Raw genomic sequence first — 22220 nt, 5'->3', positions numbered from 1 at the left:
AATAATATTAATGATGTATTAGATGAGCCAGAAAATAAACAATCCTAGTATCCAGGTCTAAAATTTCTAGGCTGCTCAGTTGCTGATATGCCTAAAATTGATTCATTTTAAACTGAATCTAGTTTAGGCTCATTTCAGCCATACATGTGAAAGTCTACATTCACTTCTACTGCATTTACTCCCTGACATCTATTTTTTTAATTTTTATGTTTAACAGAATTATTTTCAAAGAAAAGACTAAAAGCGTGGGAAGCTGAAGTTTCTAACTTCAGAACAGGTGAAATAGCAACCCTGTTCATAAAGAACATGGCTCATGATCTCTAGAAAAGCAAAGTCATAAATTAATTTTATCTATATCCAAAAGCTTTTTTAAAATTTGTTTTAGCTCCCTCTCCCCCCTTTTTAACCAAGGCTACTGAAAGAATATAAATACATGTAAACACAAAGTGAAATTACTCCTTTTAATAGAGTGTCAAGTGGAAGATAGTACTCACCTGTAAAGCTAGGCAAGAAAGTTCTGAAGCAGGTAATTTTCCAGGAAAATATTAATCATCCCTTAATCCAGTCCCCAGTCTTGTTCACCATACTTTTGAGAATGGTGTTCTAACTTCAGGGAGATTGCCATTTTCAACAACAGATGCACATGAAAATATTAATTACATTTATTGTGGAAACACTAAAGACACAACGTAGCTTTAACATATTCCCACTGAGCAACTACTAGTTTAATCTGAACTTCATACTGGTTATTGTGGAAATACTGCAGACACAAACGCAGATTTAAAGACAGTTCCACCATCAGAGAACATGACACTTCAAGGAACATCAAAAAATGGCTCTTAAAGCTAAAAAGAAGAGGCAGATGCCATTTCCTAGAAATGAAGGAAGGTAGGCTCCACTGGAGCAGCTTTCATACTGGGCTTTTCTTTGGATTGGTGGTAAATGAAAAACCCAGAGCCCAGTGATTTTTCTCTTTACCTAGTTGCTCCAATCCAGGAATCTTTGGCACAGGAATTTTCCTTTGCTTTGTGACTACAAGATTATTCAGCCATTTGTTCTTAACAGAACCTCTGTTTTCTACTGTGTGGCATTTAATTGCATATTGTGTAAAGGATACTCGAGTGTCAAATTCTGTGTTGATAGGAGACTAACAGCATCAGGTCATTGCATTAGTTCTTTTTTACTCTACTTTTACCTGACTAACAAACAAAGCTGTTAGAGAACTGGTTTTCCTCATTATTCCCTACCCTGGCCTTATTTTATTGCATTTACACTGATAAGCTGACAAATATATCTACATGCAAGAAGAAAGAATTCCACTGTGTTAATTTAGAGAGACAAAAAAAACCCTGACAAACTGAAAGTTATTTTAAGCATGCAGATACTCTATTTCTAGTTCACTCTTGCACGCTGCCTAGATTTAAACCACAGAGTTGCACTGCTTTTTCTTTGCACAGATGAATAAAACTGAGGCCTATTTAAAAAACTTGCATCACAGAGCACAGTAGTAACACATGGCTTATTCTGTCAGTCACAACAGTATATTCTACTTCCTCATTGCTCTGTATCAATTGTGAAGCTGTAGTCACGGAACAGGGAATGTTTATATATTGAAACCTTGTGCGTTAATCAATTAAAACCCTGACAAAAAAGCATTATAAAAGACTATAGAAAACTAGAGCTCTGCTAGACTTTTAAACAGCAAAAAACCTATCCAAAACCAGCAAAAAACCATAATTAAAATTGAAACAGTTTTTTTGGGTGCAATTCTTTGCAGGCCATTCCTTTTTACAGTGCTACATAATCACTTTGCTTTTTCCTCTCATTTCAGTATCAACAAACATCTGCCTACACATTAATCCAGAAAATATTAATTAAAAACTGGAAAGAATTGGAGCCTAGCACAGAGATTTAAAATGTTCTCCGATCATGTATTTGATATCAAGTCCTAGCATGAAACTCTTATATTTAATCCAAGTAGTTTCTTGTTAGGAAATAGCACACATATGCTGTCAAATTATTTTCATTACAAAAGATACACAGATAAAATAGTTTAACTGAAAAGCACTGAAGATTCCTAGGCACCAGTAGGGAAGGCACTTTTCCGGTCACATAATTCTAGCACATTGGGTTTTAGCACAACTTTGGTATTTCAATGTCACTTTCAGTTTCTGTGCAAGTGATATCCACTGACTGCCCAGTCCTGAACTTCTCCACTTGCAAATAATGCAAAGAAAATTGCTCCAAATAGATTAATAGAAGCAGCAATATAGAAAACAGTCTGCCATTCTCCCACGGTATTCTGTCAAAAGGGGGAAAGAAAAAAAAAAAAAGCAGTCAATTTGCAGCTCTACACTCAAGAAAAAGTAATTTCTAAGCTGACGCTACATACTTTGCCTATTTAAATGTAAATGTTATTCAGCATGATTTCATAGCAACATAAAAGCACTGTAAACATAAAAGATCAAATCAGCAGCATAGTCCACTTCAGTTTAATAATACAGCTTACGCAGTCCTATCAGAATTGCATTAGACTATCAGGATCAGTTTTTCATCTCAGATTCAGAACGTTCATATCAAAAAATCACATTTGCACAAAGACTACACAAACTCAGAGAATATTACTATAAATGGAAATGCTACCTTGCTTTCAAGTCAGGTAATCCAAGAGCTGAAGTGCTCTGCACTATGCAGTAAGCTGTTCTTAATGACTACCGTGTGGATATTCCAGACTCACAAGGTTTTTAGCCCAAACAAGGTAGCTATCTTTTCTCAGATTTCAAGAGGAATCCTCTAAAATCTGTTACATAAGAAAGGCCTTAAGACAAAGGTAGCAAATAAAGAGCTAGTATCTGTAGATGTCCTAAGTTGGGTTTTTTTTTTTTTTTGGTGGTTTTTTTTGGTTGTTGTTTTGTTTGTTTGTTTGGGGTTTTTTTGGTATTTTTTGGGGGGGAGGAGGGACAGTGAGGTTAGAGGGTTAATTTGATGACTACTGTAACAAATCTGTAATTAATCTAACTACAAAAACTAGAGTAATACCAGAACAGTGCATTAATATAGGATAAAACCACAAACCAACTAACCAACCAAAAAACCAAATATCCCACTTCTTAAGATATCTGGAAGAACTAATTTGTCTGGGGATTCATGTATTAATGACTTTTTCCATATTATTTTCAAAGAAATCACTGGAGTGATCACCAACTCCAAAAATTCAACTGTATCAATAAACTTACTTCTCCCATCTTCCTTTCTTAAAAGATTTTAGAATAATTCATATAGTTGATTTAAAAAAAAAAATAATTTTTTCTGCTCCAAATCACCCTTCAACTAAACCATCTTGCAAGTCAAATATAACACTGTTCAAACTAGGTATCTTGTGATACTAATCATAGAAAGGTTTGGGTTGGAAGGGATCTTAAAGTGCATCTAGTTCCAACCCCTCTGCCATGGGCAGGGACACCTTCCACTAGACCATGTTGCACCAAGCCCCGTCCAGCCTGGCCTTGAACACTGCCAGGGATGGGGCAGCCACAGCTTCTCTGGGCAACCTGTGCCAGTGCCTCACCACCCTCATAGTAAAGAGAGCTTACACAGCTTAGAATGTCCTAATCCTGTAACATGCATACAAAGGGATGCATTATAAAACCCACACATTTGAATCTAGTTTCTCATCTGAAAAATGCTGACCTTACAACTCAACACCTCATCTAAGAGCCTGATTTTAAAAAACACAAGTAAGAACTTGTCTGAATTTGCTAAAATAATCCCACAACTGTCTCATCTAGTTTGCATTTTAACAGTTTTACCATGATAGAAGCGTATTTATTTTATCCCTAGACATTATAAGGGGCAAGTCACTACAGTTCTGAAGTCCCATAGAGGTCTTCAATTTTACCTGTATTTTCCTTATCAGAATCAGAAGAATAAAGGCTAGGAATCAAGTCATTCACAACAACGGAACAGTATGATCTATATATATATAACACAGATTTCACTTAGAAGAAATGAAAAGACTTCCAAGACCTGATAAGAGAGAATTCCCATTCAATGGAGATAAAAGTATAACAACTGAAAAAATTGTAAGCAGACTTACATTATGAGTGAGGCTCTTGGCAATAACTGGCCCCACCATTCCTGGGATAGTAGCAAAAGTATTTGTGATCCCAAGGAGAATTCCAGCATATCTGCAAGATAAATTGTTAACGCTGCTTATTAATTTATTTGGCCTATCAGTCATGGAAACAATTTTGCCTAACCTGGTAACATAGGCCTCAGCTTGACCATGCAGACAAATTAAACCACACATATCCCACTGGGAATGGCTTGCTTTTATTCTAGTAACAACTCGCTAACAACTTAGTACATACATTTTTAGTGGTGGACTTGGCAATGTTAGGTTAATGACTGGACTCAATGGCCTTAAAGACCCTTTCCAACCTCAGTAAATCTATGATTCTACACATCTCAATTTTCCAGTGGCTAGTTATGGAATTTAACTTAAGTTACTCATGACTTTGCCCAGGATCCTTAACCCAAACCCATATCGCCTCTGCTAAGCCACAACCAAACTGCCTGGAATGATCCATCAAAGAAGTTAGAAAAGAAACATTGCATGTCTTGAAGGAGTATGATGGAGCGCTGTTTTGCAACAGTAAGAATCTGTTCAGGTATTACTGCTAAAAAGTATCCACCAAGAAGGTAATATCACAAGTGGGGGATATCCCCACTTACACTACAGATTGTATGTTCCAAAGACCTGAGTTCAGAATGCTGCGGTAGTGCTTCCCTTCAGCTTTCTCTGGGTCAAGGCCAATGGGAAATGGGTCTGACTTAACCAGTTCTGCTGGTTTCCATTCTTGCAGCTCCATTCTGAAGCTTCCTGTTCCATGAACATGTTGCACTATCACATATGCACCAGCAGCCATAAAAACTTGGTGGGAAAAGCTGGTAACTTGCTTAATATCTGAGTCTCAGCACCTCATCTCTAGGTAATTAAAAAATCACTCTCATAGGCATGTTGCAATACCAAAAGTTTGAAACTGTACCACAAGTGCAGACTTGTGAGAGAGACTGAAGAGAAATAAGAGCTAGACATTCTACAGCAAAGCTTGACCTTCCAACCACTAGAGCACAAATCACTGCATTTCAGATTTTCAAGGCAGATTTGCTGGCTGAAGAATCATACAAAATACTGATAGTTGCAGTTTAGCATAGGAGAAAGGAGTTATTGCCCAATGATCACTTTAGGCTGTTTGGCAGAGTGAAATTATGTCCTTACCAGTATAATTTAATCTTGAAAGAGAGATGTATAGCTTTGACATTTACCAAAACATGAGAATTCAACCATACAGTATTGTTACAAAAGGTTGTTGTATGTATATCCAGTCCAACAATATCAGAGAAACATGTATTTTTTTTTCTTCCCCCTAAGAGAATCAATTATCTAGTCCTACCCCGATCTTTTTCCTGAAGGTCAATACTACATATCAGTTTAAAGCATGGCAGTGTATTTTAAACTGAGCTTCAATGACTTAATTAAAATGATCTGTATTTTTTATAAACATAGCATATAGTCGTCTTTTCTTGGAAAGTGTTTAAGAATGAATAGACCCTCATGAAGCTGAATGTGAAAGTGTAAAAGCTTCCCTTAGGAAGAGAAGCATATATAGCAAAACTCCATGTAAAACCTTTAGGTAGAACCAAATGCATTTTGTCTTCAACATGTTTAAACACTACAACACTGATAAAACACACTTTAAAAACTAGACATAGTTTAATAGGTTCCCTGCACACCAAAGATCTCTGGCAATGAACTGCTGGCTAAATGCCTCTGGTTATGCCCAGTGTTTCTGACATAGGTTGCATTCTTGATAACGCTTGCTGTTTGATGCAGATAACTGCTGTGCCACTCCCTCAGCACAGTGGAGACTCCCATATGAAATGGGAAAGCAAAAAGTGACATGTCTGTAGAGCAAGACCAATAGTAAGCTGTTGGTCAGGCTCTTATGGCACTCTGGGGATAACCAAATACAAATCGACCTGCAGAGCAGTTAAGTAGTAAAATCAAGAGTGAAAAAAACCAATGTGAGATGTATGTGCAGTGTTCAGTGTAAAATAGGAGCCACGGGAATATTACGAGGACCCATGGTAACAGCAGAACTAAAAATTGTAATCATGGCAACATACTGATGTAGATCTGACGAGCTAAAATAGAATACATTCTCCCCACATGAACAATCTTGTCTCTCTCCCAACCTCTCCCTCCCTCCCCCCAATTCAATACACTGATGTTATTATAATTACACGTTAGAAACCAAATAGCACATAGCACATATTGTTTGTCCTTCAGTATCAGTATTGTCATTCACTTTTTTCTGTGAATACGATAATTATTTCTTTGGTATAATGCAAATTTCAGTAGCAACAAGGGACACTGCTATTCTAGTCAACATACTTACAACCAATTAAAAAAGGCATTTAAGTGCATTTTGAAACTGCTTGGAAACACTTCTGGTTACTTTAATATCTTTCAGTAAATAAAAAAAAAAAATTAAAAGAAATGAAGCTCTGGGTAAACTCTTACCAGAAGTTTCCTTCACAATTTTATGCAAACTTCATTTTCAGATTTCTACAACTATGTCAAGCATTTCCTTGAAATTGTGAATGTCTGCCTTGACTATTTCATCCAACAAAGTTCAGACAGTCACAAAAAGTTAAGGGTGGGGGGGAGGAGGAGGGAAGTCTTTTTTCTCTCTTAGATGTTTTTGTGTATCAGTATTTGAAGAATTTTTTTCCTATGACCTTTGTTACAAGGACATGCCCTTTTCTTTCTCTGTCTCCATTTGGACAGATTTACTCTGAATTGAAGCGTGCATGTGCTGAATAGAGAATTGCTGATTTCAATAAAACAGCATCTACCCTGACCACGTTCCCATCCAGGAAAGTTTTTCCTCACATGCAGCCATTCACCTCTAGAGGCAATGCCGGGCCAAAGTTCCTGAGCTATCAGCAAGACACCTGCCTCTCCTGCACTCGTAATCAGTATGCTCCCTTCAGCCTATCTGAGAGGAAAGCAGGGTTAGAGGAACTTGCCTGGTTTAAATGCGAAGGGAACAAAAGCAGGACTTTGTCGAGGGTAGGAAGAATAGAGTGGGATTTGGTCAGAGGGATCAGCAGCAGTGCATGTGGTGAATCTAATTATGTCTGCTGACGTGTATTAGCATCATGCCACATGATTCTTGTGCTTTTTTTCAACACCTAAAACATTCTTTATGCTGTCACATACAAATTGACCCTTGAAATAAACACATTAGTAATGCAGAGTGAAGTCTCTCTCAAATTAGAAAACATACACAATGTCCTAGTTCTGGAAACTTCAGCCATCAACTGCATACAAAATTACCTTGTGCATGTGCCTCACAGAGGCAGTTACATGATTTCCTTTTTCCTGTGACAGCTCTGTTGCACTCAGTGGACAGGATGAATTGTACTCACTTAATGAGCACCATTTAATATTTTGTTTCACTGCACTTGCTCAGTGCAGGGACCCAAGCCTTGCTTTCTGCGTACTATTCAGCTGTTGCAAATAGAATTTTAATCATCCCAAACGCTTCCAGTACAACTCTTCACAATATTAGTTTATTTTCACAACACCCTTGAGAGATGGGAGTGACAATGTGAAACCCAGCCTATAGATATGAAATTAAAACATAGGCTGAGAATGTATGTGTCTACCAGATGCTTGATTTGAGATCCTCAGGATCTCATTTCAAGAGTATTTAACAGCAGTATTCATATATTCAAAGCACAGCTCCACTGACTTCTGTCTGCACTCCGAGTAATACCATTTTTGCAAACCAGAACTTAGTAGTTTGAAGAGGCATACAAAACCAAGCAATAAATCAGCTAGGCCTCAATTAGTTTCACTGGATCCAACATTAGTTTCTCAGATGAGATGTTTAAGCTTGGACTTAATGAATGAATGCCAGTCCCCCTCTCAGTACAGTGCTCAGTCATTTCTAGAGTGGGATCCATCCTGTGCAGGGGAATACTAATACAATGACAAAAAGACTAGCTTCTGACGCACAGACAAAAAGAGGCAAATGGAAACTACACAGATAGCCAAGTTCTGCCATTATGCAACTTACAGTAGTAATGTCTTTTGACATTAATGCTTATGTTTTCTATTTTTTAAACACAGAGACATAAAAACAAATAACTCCAATTCTTAGCCAACATTTGACATTTCTAGGAAACTAAATGTTGTGGTTCTGCAAAGCTAAGCTTGAAACAGAAGTTATATAATGGCCCATAATACCTCAAGATGCACCACTTCAACTACATTTTCTAAATTTGTAGTTCTACTTGATTTCAGATAAAGTCCATCACAGAAGCTTTCATATTCAGGTCATAGTACAAGCTTTGTGTAGCTGGCCATTGACACCTTCCCTCTTGCTTGCTACCTAATCTCACCTACCCAGATTAATTGGAGTCCCACTATTTCATATCCGTCTTTTAAGTCAAAACTTGTACATCACTGTGGACATGATCACCATCCTTCCAATTGCCAAAGCCTGGATCCCATCTTCAATTTGGACCTGAGGTCTCCCATATTAATTCTCCAGATCTGAAGAAATTTTTTTGTAAGAACATTTCTACAAAATGTTTTTTTCCCCTCTTCACTTACACTTAAACTCTTTTCACTTTACACCTTACTACAGAATACAGATGAGCAGCATCAAATGACTTCTAAGTAATTTGCTACTCCAAACAGGTAAATGAATGACAAAGCAAAGTGCAAAGAATGCTTTTGCTTTTACTAATGCAAAGAATGCTCTTGTGGACTTTCAAAAGACTGCACATACATCCATGCTCTTCAGGAAACTGAGCTATCTGTCAGATTCTGCATTTGTAACACATTGGAGGAATTACAGACTGAAGTCTAACTTCCCATTCTTAAAAGTTAGTCATTTAAGACTATATTTGTTACCTACTGATAGCAGGTCACCTACTCCTAACAAGGTTTTGAAACCAGTGTATAGAATATTTTTCAAATACAAATAATTTACCTTTACCACAGTGCTTAAATATGTTAACATTCATCCTAAAGCTTGATGTCTCTGATGGAAAAATGTAAGAGTGGAAAATTTAATTGTATCATGCTGTTCCAATGACATTGTCCTATAAAGATCACAAATTGAATAGCACAAAAATCTAGTAAATGTAATTACAGGAATTATATAATTTATTACTGCAGGATCCAAAATTTAATTATTCTAAACTGTTGTTCATGTCATACCCTCTGCCAGACTTGCACTTTTTGCAAATAGAGTGCTTCATACTGTAAACCTGAGTCACTGTCAGTGTTTCCATTCCACATCTGTATAGCACATGGCCCACAGCTAAGCCTCCAGGCACCCCAGCAATAAAAAAACCAAACAACCATGGTCATAAATGTATTGCGTGTACTAAAAATAGCTTCACCAATACTTACGAAGGTGCTATGTCCAGATGGTTTATGCTGTAGCCAGATGTACAAAATCCTCCTAGTGTTGTTGATATGGTCACGAATGCAACAGCCAGTGCATAGTTGCAACCTATGAATCCAGCTGCTACTAAGAACACTGCAGGTCCAATCATTCCTTTAAGACAGAAATCTTAGAATCAATGGACTTTTAACGTGAGACACGTTAAGAGGCTCCAAGCTGTGTATGCATTTTCTATGTAAGTTCCACCACCACCTAGTGTACAGAATCCAGCACTGCATTACATGCATTACAGTGGGCCTGTAAGGAAGAGCAGATGGGTTGTCAAGCCTGTTACTGCCTCAGGAGTAACCAGACCAGAAAAATCCCAGTCTAGCTGCAAAAAATTAAACTTCAACTAGATATTAAAAAAATAGAAATTAACACAATTCAAAGATACTTAAAGTGACTTTACAAAATTTATTTATTATTATAAAAATAACAGAAGCCACACTGACACTGGTAGGTGAACAGTGCACTGCAAAGAAATTATCCCCATTTAACTCTCCACATGTCAGGAACAAACCTCGACTTCTGCAGATCATAATAAAGCAGAGCTGTAAGAGTTCATACAAATACATATATATACATACACATACATATACACACATATAAATGTGTATGTATATATATGTGCATATTTCTCCTGTAGGCACATTCTAGAATGAGTTTTATTACACATTTACAAGATTTGAACACCTGGTAATATCTATACTGGAGCCTGCTGTACAATTTAGAAAACCCAGGCTAGCTTTAGAGATGCTACACCAGGTATTGGAAACAGCTTAGCAGCCATCATGAGCTAGTGCATGCTGCTTCCTGTCTGCAGTGAGCTTTGGTACCCATTTCCTAGTACCACAGCCTATTTACATGACTCCATCGTGACCTCTGCAAACAGCTCCAAAGATACGCTTTTGTTGATGAAGCCAACTTAAGTCCTGCTTTTCCTAATACAACAGTTTGTGTCCCCCTCAGTTGTACATGCTCGGGTGTAAGGCCCTGCAGTAAACTGGATCACCAAAGTGGTGTAGGCTTAAAATAAATAAATAAATATTTAAAAAAAGAGAGAGAGAAAAAAGCTTGAGAACATATTATAAAAGCTGCTTTAAAGAAAGCAACTGAATCAGAAGAACTGAAAAGGCAGCACGGGTGGGCATACATAAAACAGGCTGCAACTTGCATGGAACCTGTGTGTAATCTCTTTTATTTCCCTTCTTTCCCCTGCTCACGCTCTTAATCAGCAATCAACTTCTCCTTCCTAAATACAGTATTTTATCTGCATTCATTAATAACCTGATCCTGTTGATTTCTTGGTGATTTCAGATCATCCCTCCTCCCAATTAGTCAAGACCATTTTGGATTCTATTTGATCTTCCTACCCTGGTAGCAATTGTAAATTTTACAAGTGCATTCAGTTACTTAAGTCTTTAACAAACAAAGCACTGAACACCACAGGGCTGGGAATAGGCTTATGCAGAACAATATCTTATCTCAGTTTGAGAAAGCCATTTATCATTCTGTCAAGCAATTATCACCACTTTAATGGTGATTCTACCTGACCATTTATTTAATCAGTTTGCTTGTAAAAATTATGTCTCTTGACCTGAACAAAGCTTTGGTAATTTCTTACTGATCTCTTATCAAAAAGGTGTAATTCTTAATGGAAAAATATTTACTCTTGACAAATTAACATATAAATAAAGCTGCTCTTCTTAAGCCATGCACTATGGTGCCTAACCTCACAGCAGAATGTCATACTACTTTCCCAAACCCTTCAGTTTTTCAGATTGATACTGTGATATGTTCCAAACAGAGGTGATACTTGCACCTACCTATTAGGGTAAAACATTTGCGGACACAAACAGTGGACAAGTTCTGGTTTTGCCGTAAGTAATCAGCAATTTGCCCAGATAGAATTATACATAACCAGCAGCCAAAATAAGGTAGGGCAGACAAAAAACCATTCTGTTAAGGAGATAAACAAATAAAAGACAATTAAAACACTGAAATACTTTTAAAAATTACATTTGTCCAATTATTTCCTTAGTTTTCTTTTTCAACTGGAAATGTTCTCCTTTATGAGTGAGCAAAGTAATAGTAGATATTGTTTCAGAAATCATAAAACAAGCTACAAAAATCTGAAGCAATCATACCAACCATGTAAGAGAGAAAAATATTTTTATGGTTACTGTTTTAAATCAGAGCAGTTAAAAACAGGTAACATGCATCTTCAACCAGAAGACTGAGCTCAAAAGCTAGCATTAAACTAAATGTCAAATAAGTCCTGGGGGGTGGTGAGGGGAAGGAAATGACAAGGCAAGCAATATTTTCAATGCATCTTCTTAATTCTGAGGATTTATTTTACCATTTCCCAGCTATGTATTTACATTCCATGGTTCTTAAACAGGTTCCTCTATTCTAAACAACATGGAAGATCTCTACTATTTGATTTCTTTAATTCAGAAGAAAGTGATCATTTTTATTTATCTTACCTCCTGTGCATCAAACCGCAGGATCTCCTTCATGTATGTGGGCAAGAGTGTAAGTAGTGTGTAGAAAGTCCAATTATAAGAGAAGTGTGCCACAACGATAGCCCAGAGTGGAAGGGACTCCAGTATAGGTCTCCAGGGAACAGATTTCTGTGTAGAAAGCTAGCAAGCAGAAGGCAGAGAAAAAAGGAAGAAAAAAAAAGTTATCAGGACACTGATATGAACATTTGCTAAATATGTATTTTGATCCTACCCAAATCTGTTGAAATTTCATTCTGAAGGACATAAAATGACTTGTATCTAACGACTGTGACTCATCAGCAGTGATTTAATGTGTTCAGTTCTCACTGAATGTATGTTACTGCTCTGTTTACTATTGCAAAGTAAACAATTTGCTATTACATTTTGTAATTAGAGTTTCAAAAAGTTTGCCTTCCCTTGTTGAGATCTGTTGCCTCCTGCTTTTACTATAAATGACTGATTATTTAAAGTCACCCCTCATGTGTTCATTTAGCTGAATCTTTCCTACTCAATCCTAGATATTAACTTTGGTCTCTCAGACATCCTCACAGGTTGTATATACATACCCCCAGTTACAGGAATAAACTCTTATGCACACTTTAGGAACTGGCTCATAAGCATTTTAAAAATGCTTTTCTCCACAAATAGTGATCTCTTTCTTACTCTAGAAGACACATGGAGGGGAAAGAAGTTGTAAAACATTGTGTTGTAAAGTTTAAAGATGGTATACAAGGCTGGATCTAGCTTAAAAAGAACTGGAAGACTTGAACTTTTTACTTAAAAAGCATCACAACCATGTCTGTGACAAAAGGCATTACTATAAATGCTTTATTACCAATTGTTTCTCACTTCTGCAACTGCACTATATTTTTAATTTTTTGTTTGACAAATTCTGCCTCTATCTGAGATTAAGGATGTTTTTCTAGACATCAACAGAGCATGACACTAATGACAATATTAGTGGTTTGTGTTTTTACTTTGGTAAGTATGACTATACCAAAATGCTGTACCTGATCTTTTAGAGAAGAGAGTATATATTCTCTTTCAGCATGTGAAATGCTCCTATGAGTTTCTGGTGTATCACTAACCAACCACATCCAGAAGAACCACCATAGTACGCCAAGTGCACCTATTGTTGAGAAAAGATGGGTGAAGAGATATAAATAAAAACACAAGCAATTATATCGGGTGATTAACACTCTCAGATGACTTAGAAGCCTTTTTTCCAAATACCTTAATTTTAATGAATAGTATTTTTCTATCTACTTACAGCCAGTAGTTCACCAAAGTGGGTTAACGATGCACATTTAGAGGTAATAAACAATAAAGAGCAGGAAAGCTGTTTTTTGTGTGTGTTTGGTTTTTTTCCTTTCCACTTGGAAGTGCCTTATACAGGAAGAAAGTTGCATATACATCCATATTGTATTTTTATCAGTCACACTGAACAGCTACAAAGCATATGGCTCACCCAGAGGAAATAAAAAATATCGTATTAAGTCTAATCACAAAAAATACTTTGTGCACATACACAGGATATGACTACATACAGCTTAACTAATGTACCAATCCTCTTTCTCTTTTTTAAGCCAACCCCAGAACTGTCACTTGAAAAAGGTATCTTTCAATAGTCGGCCCAAATCAACTGTACTTTTACATAACTATAATATTGTAACTTATTTCATTTTGTCCAATTATTTGTTGTGAACCCTTTCTATTTATACAAAAATTGGAGGTGGTTTTGTTGAGAAAAGTGTAATCCTTCTTTTTTATTCTGATCCTCCCATCCCCACGCAGAATATGAAATAGCTCAGACATGTAAATAGACCTATAAAAAGCATCAGTTACATCTATGACATAGTGTTAGGAAGTATTTTCTGTGTTTGAGCTTCTTCTAGAACATAACTCACAGTAAATGTGCTATGCCTTGCATTTTGGGCATTCCTTCCTTCTCCGCTAGAGATTTTCCACACGATTTCCATTTAAAGCAGCAGTAACTTTTCACATGTTCTTTCATTCTCAGTGTAAGTTTGTTCCTGGGATTAAAGTTATTAACTCAATTTCACACTTCAAATAAGAAATTTCAGCCTCTTATTTCCAAGCGGTGGGAGAGTTAAGAGCATTTGACTTACGCCAGCTTTTGTCCAACTCACACACAGCATTGCTCATTGGACGCAAGGCTTACAAAGCCACACACAGGAATCTACTTAGCTTTAAATATCTCTAATTTACCAGGATGAATAAAACAGCAACCCTACATGTCATAAACATTTTTAAAACTAAAAGTAACTTTTGTAATATGCCATGCTTTTCAAAAAGAATATAAATTGTACTTTTAATAATTAAAAAAACCCCACCCCACTTACCAAATATGTAAAACACATAAATCCAGTTCATATAGTAGCAAATTAAACCAGATAGTGGCAGAGAGACAACAGTTCCCAGCTGTGCACCTATCAGTAGAAAGCAAAACAAAGTGGAAAAACAATAATTACATTTCCTATAGACCCTTTAAGCTAAGTGGCATTTCACAGTTACTTTCTTTTTCTGTAATTAATCATGCAGAAATAGTTACCACCACTAGAGGGCTGCCATTTCACCTTAAGAAATACAGGCACAAGATGCCTTGGCAGCTCCAGGTAAGAAGAGACACAAAGCCCTTAGCATCCAAAACTACAAGCGAAAAGCAGTAAGACAGACATTCTTGGCACATTCCTCTGCAATAGAGCGATGGTTCTAGTACATCTAAACCAATGGAACTGGCGTTGCTGAAAAACAAGAGAGCACTGATCACAGTATAAGTAAGGACTTGTAGGGGAATAATATTCTGACTTGATATCTGCATTTCTCACAACTCCTACTAGCTCCACAGAAACAGGAATGCTAGAACCAAGATCCAGAAGGAACCTGCTAGTTACATGGATGCAAACCCCATGGTCACTGAATTCGACAGGGTGTAGAAACAGGAAAGGAAAAAGGTAAAGATTCCAGTTCAGATACAAGCCAAAAGCAGGAAAGAACTAATCCTGAGTTTATAATTCAAGATACATTTTGCAAAGGATGCCAGGTCTTCCGCCTCCCCAAATTTAAATGAGAAAACTCATGTTATTTACATACTTAGGAACTCTACTGTTGACAAATAGTAGACCTTGTCTCTTAATGTTAGTTATAGGGTCACTTCTTCAAACCTGATCTCAACTCAGAAAACATTAGATTATTTTGGTATGTTGGCTGCCTAGATTCCATCTTCATGAAAACAATAATTTTTATTTGAAGAAGAGAGCTTCAACCACAAGCAACAAAACCACGTGTTATGTGAAATATAAATCAAAATAACAAGTACATACAACCTTGATCATATGTTCTCTCGGAAAATCAACATGATCATGATTAAGTAAACCACAGACCACATGACTATCAACCATAAAAATGTGGGGCAAAGGGAACACTCAGCTAAGTTTACACTAGATGCCTTATCCATCCATGACTGCTAACAATTGGCCCTTCAAGGCCACAGCTTCAACTCACTAGTACATTATCATATAGTTTCACAAGTTACAATAGGACATTTTAAAAGCTCTCAACAGTTAAATACAGTATATGTCAATCCCAGCTCTGTGCTCTCTGCTTAACTTCTGTGCTGCCTCTCACATGAAGACTTTCAAAGCAGATTTCATTCAATAATAAGGCAGGACACAGACACAAAAAAGAAGAAGAAGTAAAAAAAAAAAAAAAAAAGCTTTAATCTGCACTATGTGTGTTTAAGTGTCTCATGGAAGGGTCTGATGAGTGCCTGAAATAGCAAGAAGGAAGGAATGAGACACTGGGCTAGGAGGAAAGTGAGGAAATGTGAAGGAAAAAAAAGGATTAAAGCTTCATCCCTGTTGGCACAAGTGAAGCACTAGACTGGCTTAGCTGCTTGAGAAACCATTGCTGCAGTTTACATGGTATAGCTGCATCTTTTTGATGAAACTCAGTTGAACAAGAGAGCTGCAACAGGATTAATACTAATGACAGTAAAACAAGCCATTATTTCATGAAACTAAAGCAAAATTTGTCATCCTTGGAGAAATACTATCAATTTTGAATAGCACATTTAGAAAGCAATATTTTTTACCTGCCCCACAAACACAGCATTGAACAATGTGACTGAACAATGAACCCCTAAAACAGATGAAGGCCCACTGGAGATGTGCAAGAGCAGTAGGTCCATGAAGCTCAGGGAATAATGCAGGGTGTGGCTGACCACAGCTGTTGCAAAGAAAGCAGACTCCATCTAAATACAAAGGGGACCACGGGGTGGCCTTTGTTTTAGATAAACAGCTATGTCAGTTGAGTGGATCAGCTGGTGGTGCAAATGTTTCTCCTCGAGTTCATTAAACATGTGACTGTCTCCCCGAGTCAGCCAGACCAGCATGAGGGAATATGTGGGTATTCCCGCAGTGTGAAAACTAAACGACTAACAACAGAATTTCTAAGAAAAGAAGAGACTTGAGCTGCCCTCGACCCAAACGTATACTGCAATTGCTATATTTTGCTAAGCGTTAGCTTACATTTGTATTATGCTTTCAGTATATTTTGTATCACACTGCTAAATCAAAAATCCTGTGTAACAACAACTATCTTCAGACAAGTAAATCTGATATCAAACATTACACTTTCCATGCATAGAATATCTCAGAGAATCTAGTCAGCGAGTACTGGACTCTGACAAGGAGCTCTTGCAGCAACACCTGGAACCTTAGACACTTCCTTCCTTGAGTTCCTCCACACACATCTCTATCCTGTGATTCTGCCCCAGCTCTTTTGTTCCTAACACTAAATCTCCTTTATTTACGGAATCTTGTATTAATTAGCTATACAGTAACTCTTTGCAGCACTTTATACAAAACTTAGACTGAAGTTTATACTTAGTTGTAGATCAGTACCTTTTCTCAGGGTTATAAAAGCCATGAATGAATGAACATAACGAATACAAAGCAAGATGTAATTCAATATTATGCTTTCCAGATTAAATGCCAATTAAAATCTATAATATAAATCCCTTTGATTTAAGTTAATCCTCCCTGTTACTGCAGTAAAAATGTATAATCCCATTATCAGCGTGGGAATGTCTCACCTGCATATGAAATACTAAGAAGCTTGCTGCGTTCCAGTGGAGGAGCCCAAGAAGACCACATTGAATGCATAGCTGGGAAGGTAACACCCTAGAAAACAACATTTAATTCTGTAGAAATGCAACAATCTTAGAACCCATTCAACTTTGCATATCTCAAAGCGCATTTCATTAAAAAAACAGTACATTATGTTCGTTACTTGTTTAGTAAGAAACCACTTTTAAAAAGTGCACAAGGCATAAGAGTAAGGAGGCAGAATTAATTTCTCCTGATTTTGATTGTCTATATACTGGAAAAGCTGCAAGAATACAAACAGTACTGTTCTCAGCTCCTCGTTTCTAACAAATGAGGAAGGCTAGCTCTGGTTCTGTCTCAAACATCTTTACAAATAAAACCTTTTTCTTATTCAAACAGCTAAATACAGGACAAACATTTTATTTATTAAGAAAAAACAAAACTAAGCTATTTAAAATGAAAAAATCCTTATACTACTCCAGCATACCACCACCCACAGGGTCTAATGACTACAGTTTATTAATATACCATTCAGATACATTTTCAAGTTACATAAAGCATTACCTCTCCCAGTCCTTCCAAGGCTCTAACAGCTATGAGGTAGCCAACTCCCAGATTTGCAGCTAGGGGAGTAAGCAAGGTGAATACAGAGGTGCCAAAGATGCCAAACCCCAGCAACAGCTTTCCTCCAATTTTGCTTGCAAGATATCCTCCTGGAATCTGGGTAACGATATAGCCATAGAAAAAAGAACCAAGGATCCATCCCTGAGTATCAGCATCCCAAGAATATTTTTCTCCCTAAAAAAAAGAAGAGAGGAGAGAGAGAAAGCAAGCAGTAAGTTCAAACCAGCAGTTTTTCTGAACATATTTACATAACTTTGATCCATTATTTAGTTCTTTATACCTAAATCACAAATTTTTCATGGCCTCTTCCCTAGGGTCTCCTTCCTCTACACACATCCATACTGCAATCAAAGGTGTGCTGAAAGCTAATTCAGGTAGTTTACAGTCTGTCCAGACATATCTAGCCCAAGTATGAAAATTGTCACAACATGAAATGTAAGTGGTCAGCTATTCCATTTTGAGTTCTAAGCAACTTGGTTTAGATGACACAGGTACAGACTATGTACTCTGCGTAAGAGTGAATCCCACTTTTGTATCACAGTGTGGACATTCTGTCATGCTCTAGAAATTGGCTTTTCATGCAGAAAAGTTACGGACAGAAAAGCAAACACGGAAATGCAGATGCTTAAATTTAATATTAAGGAAGAGAACAGTCAAGGACAGAACTCATAAGGGTAGGTGGACGAGTGGGAAAAGCACAACAGAGGAAAGATGAGTTTAGCAGATAAAGAAATAAAAGCAAAGATGATTGAGATAAAAGAGACTGAAGCTATAAAGGAAATCAGCAAAAAAGACGTAACTGTTGCCCAATAAAGTGAAGTTTGGGATCTCTTCCAAAAGTCCCATTTTATGGGCATCTAAGTGAGCAGCTTATATTTCACAGAAGTGATGAGACAGAATCTTCTTCCCATAAAGTCTGCAGTTATAATTCGCTCAGGATAAATAATAAATGACCTCTAAACAAGCAATGAAAATGAAGGCAGGAAGATGGTAAGAGTGCTCAGTAATAAGCTTCAGTTATGAGATCTATGCAAGTCGGAATTCACAAAGTTGGTGTGTGGTTTGGGGTTTTTTTTTGTTTGTTTCTTTGTTGTGTTTTAAATATTTTTTTTATATCCAACTGTTCCGTTCAGTTAAGAAAGTGTGATTTTTAAAGATTACTGGAAGAGATAAAGGATTTAAAGACAAGAATTATGACCTCAGAAACAGATCAAAGAAATGAAGAGAAAAATACAACATGTTAATTTGTAATGAAATTTCATGCCATTGAGAATGTACAAAAACCAGGCAAATATGAACAGTGATGAGAACTCTGACACAGATATAACAGTAACAGCTGATCACTGGCATATAAAACAGTGAGTCATAGAAGATCTACAGAGTCAGATTAGCCAATTTGTAAGGAAAAGCACAGAAAGGATGTATGTAAAAAACCTGACCTTGGGCACAGCGCTTTTAAATTAGCTAGTCAGTTTAAGGCTATTATTTTTTCAGAATAGCTTTAAAAGAACATCTGAAAAGGCCATCCGGTAAAAAGCCACCCAAGTATGAGCCATCAGTCACAGACTTTATTAAAACCACTTTACATGCCACATTACAGGACAGTATGTTTGAGACCTCACCGTTGTGTTGCGAGGAACATTTATGGTGGAAGAATGCTCTGGACACACATTGGAAGTCGTATTCTTTGCTAAGCTTGTGTTAGGTTCTACCATATCCACCAGAGCAACGCTCAGGTTCACACGTAATGCATACAGGAGGAAGAACCCAAAAAAGGCCAGTAGTGCTAGATTGTAGCGAGCTGAGCAGCATGCAGGGACTGAAATGAGAGTAAATGAAAATATTTCATTTTAACAGAACCTAACAAAATAAGAACAAACCAATAAGCAACTTTCACTAATAATCTCAGAGATTTATGGATGAGGAAAAAATAGGCAAGAAAACAAGCTAATTGTTCTAGTCTTAAGGGCTGTATTCAATAGAGGTAGAGGGTGGAGAAAGAACAAAAACCAACAAAATCCCACTTTTCTACTCATATGCACAGCAAATGTGATTCTGGTTTAGAAAACTGGCAGCTACCTGCACAAGTGGGGCTGCAGTGGAAGTGTGGTGTGTGGTCTGCAGAAATGGATTTAGAAACATGGTTTCAAAAGTCCTCTCCAAAATATAGTAATTTTTTTTAAAATTAGAACTTCACACTAAAAAACCACCAAAGCTAGTGGGAAGCGTGTCACATACATGAAAATAGATCAAAAAAACCCAAAGGCTCTCAGAGTTAAAGAACCGTCACTGAGATTCTAGGCTGTTTTCTAGAACAACTTTTCCTTATTTAAGTTTACTTATAAAGGCATATGCATTTTCTGACAGCTGCCAACCAGAGAAAATTAGCAGAAAGGGGAATGGCAAATCCTGTGGTGGCACTGTGAAACAGCAAGTTTCTCAGTTGCCCAGTACATCACTCTGCTACAGTCACCATACAATAACGAAGCTGACAAAGAAAAATGAGTCTTAGATTCATCATAAAACTTGTGTTGTGGCACTAAGTCGATTCTGTCGGCTGTTTAAACAGATATCAGACTTTGAACTGCAACACAGTTATTGATTCCCTTCTACAGTAGTACGCAGTGGCATTTGGCAGAGATTGTTTATCCAAGTTGAACTGTAATTTGGCCAGCACATCACCAGCGGCAATGAATTTTGTATCTATGCAAAATACAGTTTAAGGTCTGCAGATACTCTTTATGAACTGCGAATGCCTGAACCTACTGAGCGGAAATGTCAGTGTTGAGAAACTACTGGAAGAATGTGCTGAATTTACAAATAGTTAGGGGGTGGAGTTTCCCCCCTTATGAGGAAATCATGGTGCTAGTGGAAAAATTTTATAACCTGGACGTCTGAAACTCAGAGGGTTTGGGATCAGTACCTGCAGATATTACATCATTCTACAGTGATCTCATCTTTCTCTGACTATTCGGAATTCAAATAACAAATAAACCAAAGATATCTATGAACAACAGGATTGACTGGAATTACATCTGCTACTGCAGTATGTTTCTTGACTGGATCGTCTGATCTGCAGTAAGAAGCTAAAAGCATGCCCTGTAGATGAGCTATCTAAAGACTATCCCCTTCCCAGTAACTTCCTTGAAACAAGGAATGAGCCTAAGTGGTTTTGTATTTTTCAGAGGTGGCACCAACAAAGCTTATCTGCAAGACTGTATTTTTCAAGAAAGCAGTAGAACTTACCCGTTTTTGAAGTCTCTAACCCTCATCAGCTTTATGTGGAGCTCAGTATGGCTGCACAAGTTGTTAAAATGACACAGAGATGCTGTATTTGCTATGTTCATTAAGTCAATGAGTAATAAGTGATGCTACCATAGAAATATACAAAATGCCTTCCAGACCTGCAGTAATTGCAACTCTTGCCTCAGCTGCATTTGAGAAAGGTGTACCCGGTTTTTAAGTGACATGAAGGAAAGCAGCCAAGATTTTATTGCTTACTTTAAAAACAATAAGCACCAAGAGCAGGAAGTGCTTACTGCACAAAAACCAGTCAAGCAGCTTCATTGTTCTTTATTGTTAGTTAAAAAGCAATTTGCCTTAAGTATAAAAAGTATAGTCATATAATTTATAACAATGAATATAATTAAAGGTAAAGTTATTTAACCTTTCCACTGCCTGTATTCCTGGGGTTAAACAATAATAACAGAAGGCTGAATATCACACTGATGATGTAACCCTTCCTTGTAAATGCAGATTAACTAGAACATACATTACTATTCCTCTGGAAGCCTCTTGCTGGTATACACCTTGTCTAGAGAGAAGCTGCACAGGATAGATGTGCAAGAACATTCATGTCAGATTTTTTTCAACCATAAATAGTTTATCATAAAAATCTATCAAGCACGTAGATCTGCAAGTCTGCAACAAATAACTGCTAAATTGTTGCTTCCCTGTCTTTCCACTAAGTGTATCTGCAATACCTGAGAATGTTAGATCAGGTTAACAGAACCGAAGATTCGAGAAGATTCTAGATGCATTTCAGTCACCCACCTCTTCAGGGTGTTGCTGTAATCAAAAGACATAGACATTCACCCCCTCCCCCCGCAATGTTCAAGGCAGCTAACCATGATGTTCAAGGTCTTACCTCGACTGGTAGCCTTTGGTCCTACATCTATAGTTAATTCTGATTTAAGGGGCATGTTTTATAATACTGTAGCTATAGCTGAAGAAGATTCTTCAACTGCAGTTAAAGAAATATAGGTCTGTGCTGCAAGCTGCATGGCAGTTAAAGGAAGTTGCTCTTCTGCTGTATTTTTCCTTGTGGGTGAGGTGAACCACCTCAACTGGAGCATGATGTATTGTGCAAACTTAAGAATGTATTGCTTTAATAAGTGACTTGAACTAAAATTTCTCTTTCTGGTACTCCT

General features: G+C 37.1%; 1 protein-coding gene across 1 annotated transcript; it reads right to left on the bottom strand.

The window, feature by feature from the left end:
• Nucleotides 1-1782: 1782 nt before the first annotated feature.
• SLC17A5 (solute carrier family 17 (acidic sugar transporter), member 5) lies at nt 1783-21992 on the bottom strand. Its single transcript, XM_010017372.1, has 11 exons — nt 21938-21992; nt 19413-19609; nt 17731-17964; nt 17154-17241; nt 14401-14487; nt 13048-13166; nt 12020-12178; nt 11360-11492; nt 9497-9644; nt 4097-4187; nt 1783-2302 (listed from the first exon to the last, which is right to left on the bottom strand). Exons 1-11 carry the CDS (start codon nt 21990-21992, stop codon nt 2165-2167), a joined length of 1449 nt encoding a protein of 482 aa, XP_010015674.1. The 3' UTR covers nt 1783-2164.
• Between the last annotated feature and the right edge of the window lie 228 nt (nt 21993-22220).

Source organism: Nestor notabilis, unplaced genomic scaffold (genome assembly GCF_000696875.1).
Source record: "Nestor notabilis isolate BGI_N333 unplaced genomic scaffold, ASM69687v1 scaffold19926, whole genome shotgun sequence".
In the NCBI taxonomy this organism is placed as follows: domain Eukaryota; kingdom Metazoa; phylum Chordata; class Aves; order Psittaciformes; family Psittacidae; genus Nestor; species Nestor notabilis.
This window is presented reverse-complemented; position numbering and strand designations above follow the sequence as displayed.

Excerpts from the sequence above, each read along its gene's own strand:
- SLC17A5 (XM_010017372.1), bottom strand. The coding sequence starts at position 21,992 with ATGCCCCTTAAATCAGAATTAACTATAGATGTAGGACCAAAGGCTACC. Across the intron at positions 12,179-13,047 it reads TCTCTTCTCTAAAAGATCAG|CTTTCTACACAGAAATCTGT; the intron begins GTACAGCATTTT and ends TCTGCTTGCTAG. Across the intron at positions 9,645-11,359 it reads CAAATGTTTTACCCTAATAG|GAATGATTGGACCTGCAGTG; the intron begins GTAGGTGCAAGT and ends TCTGTCTTAAAG.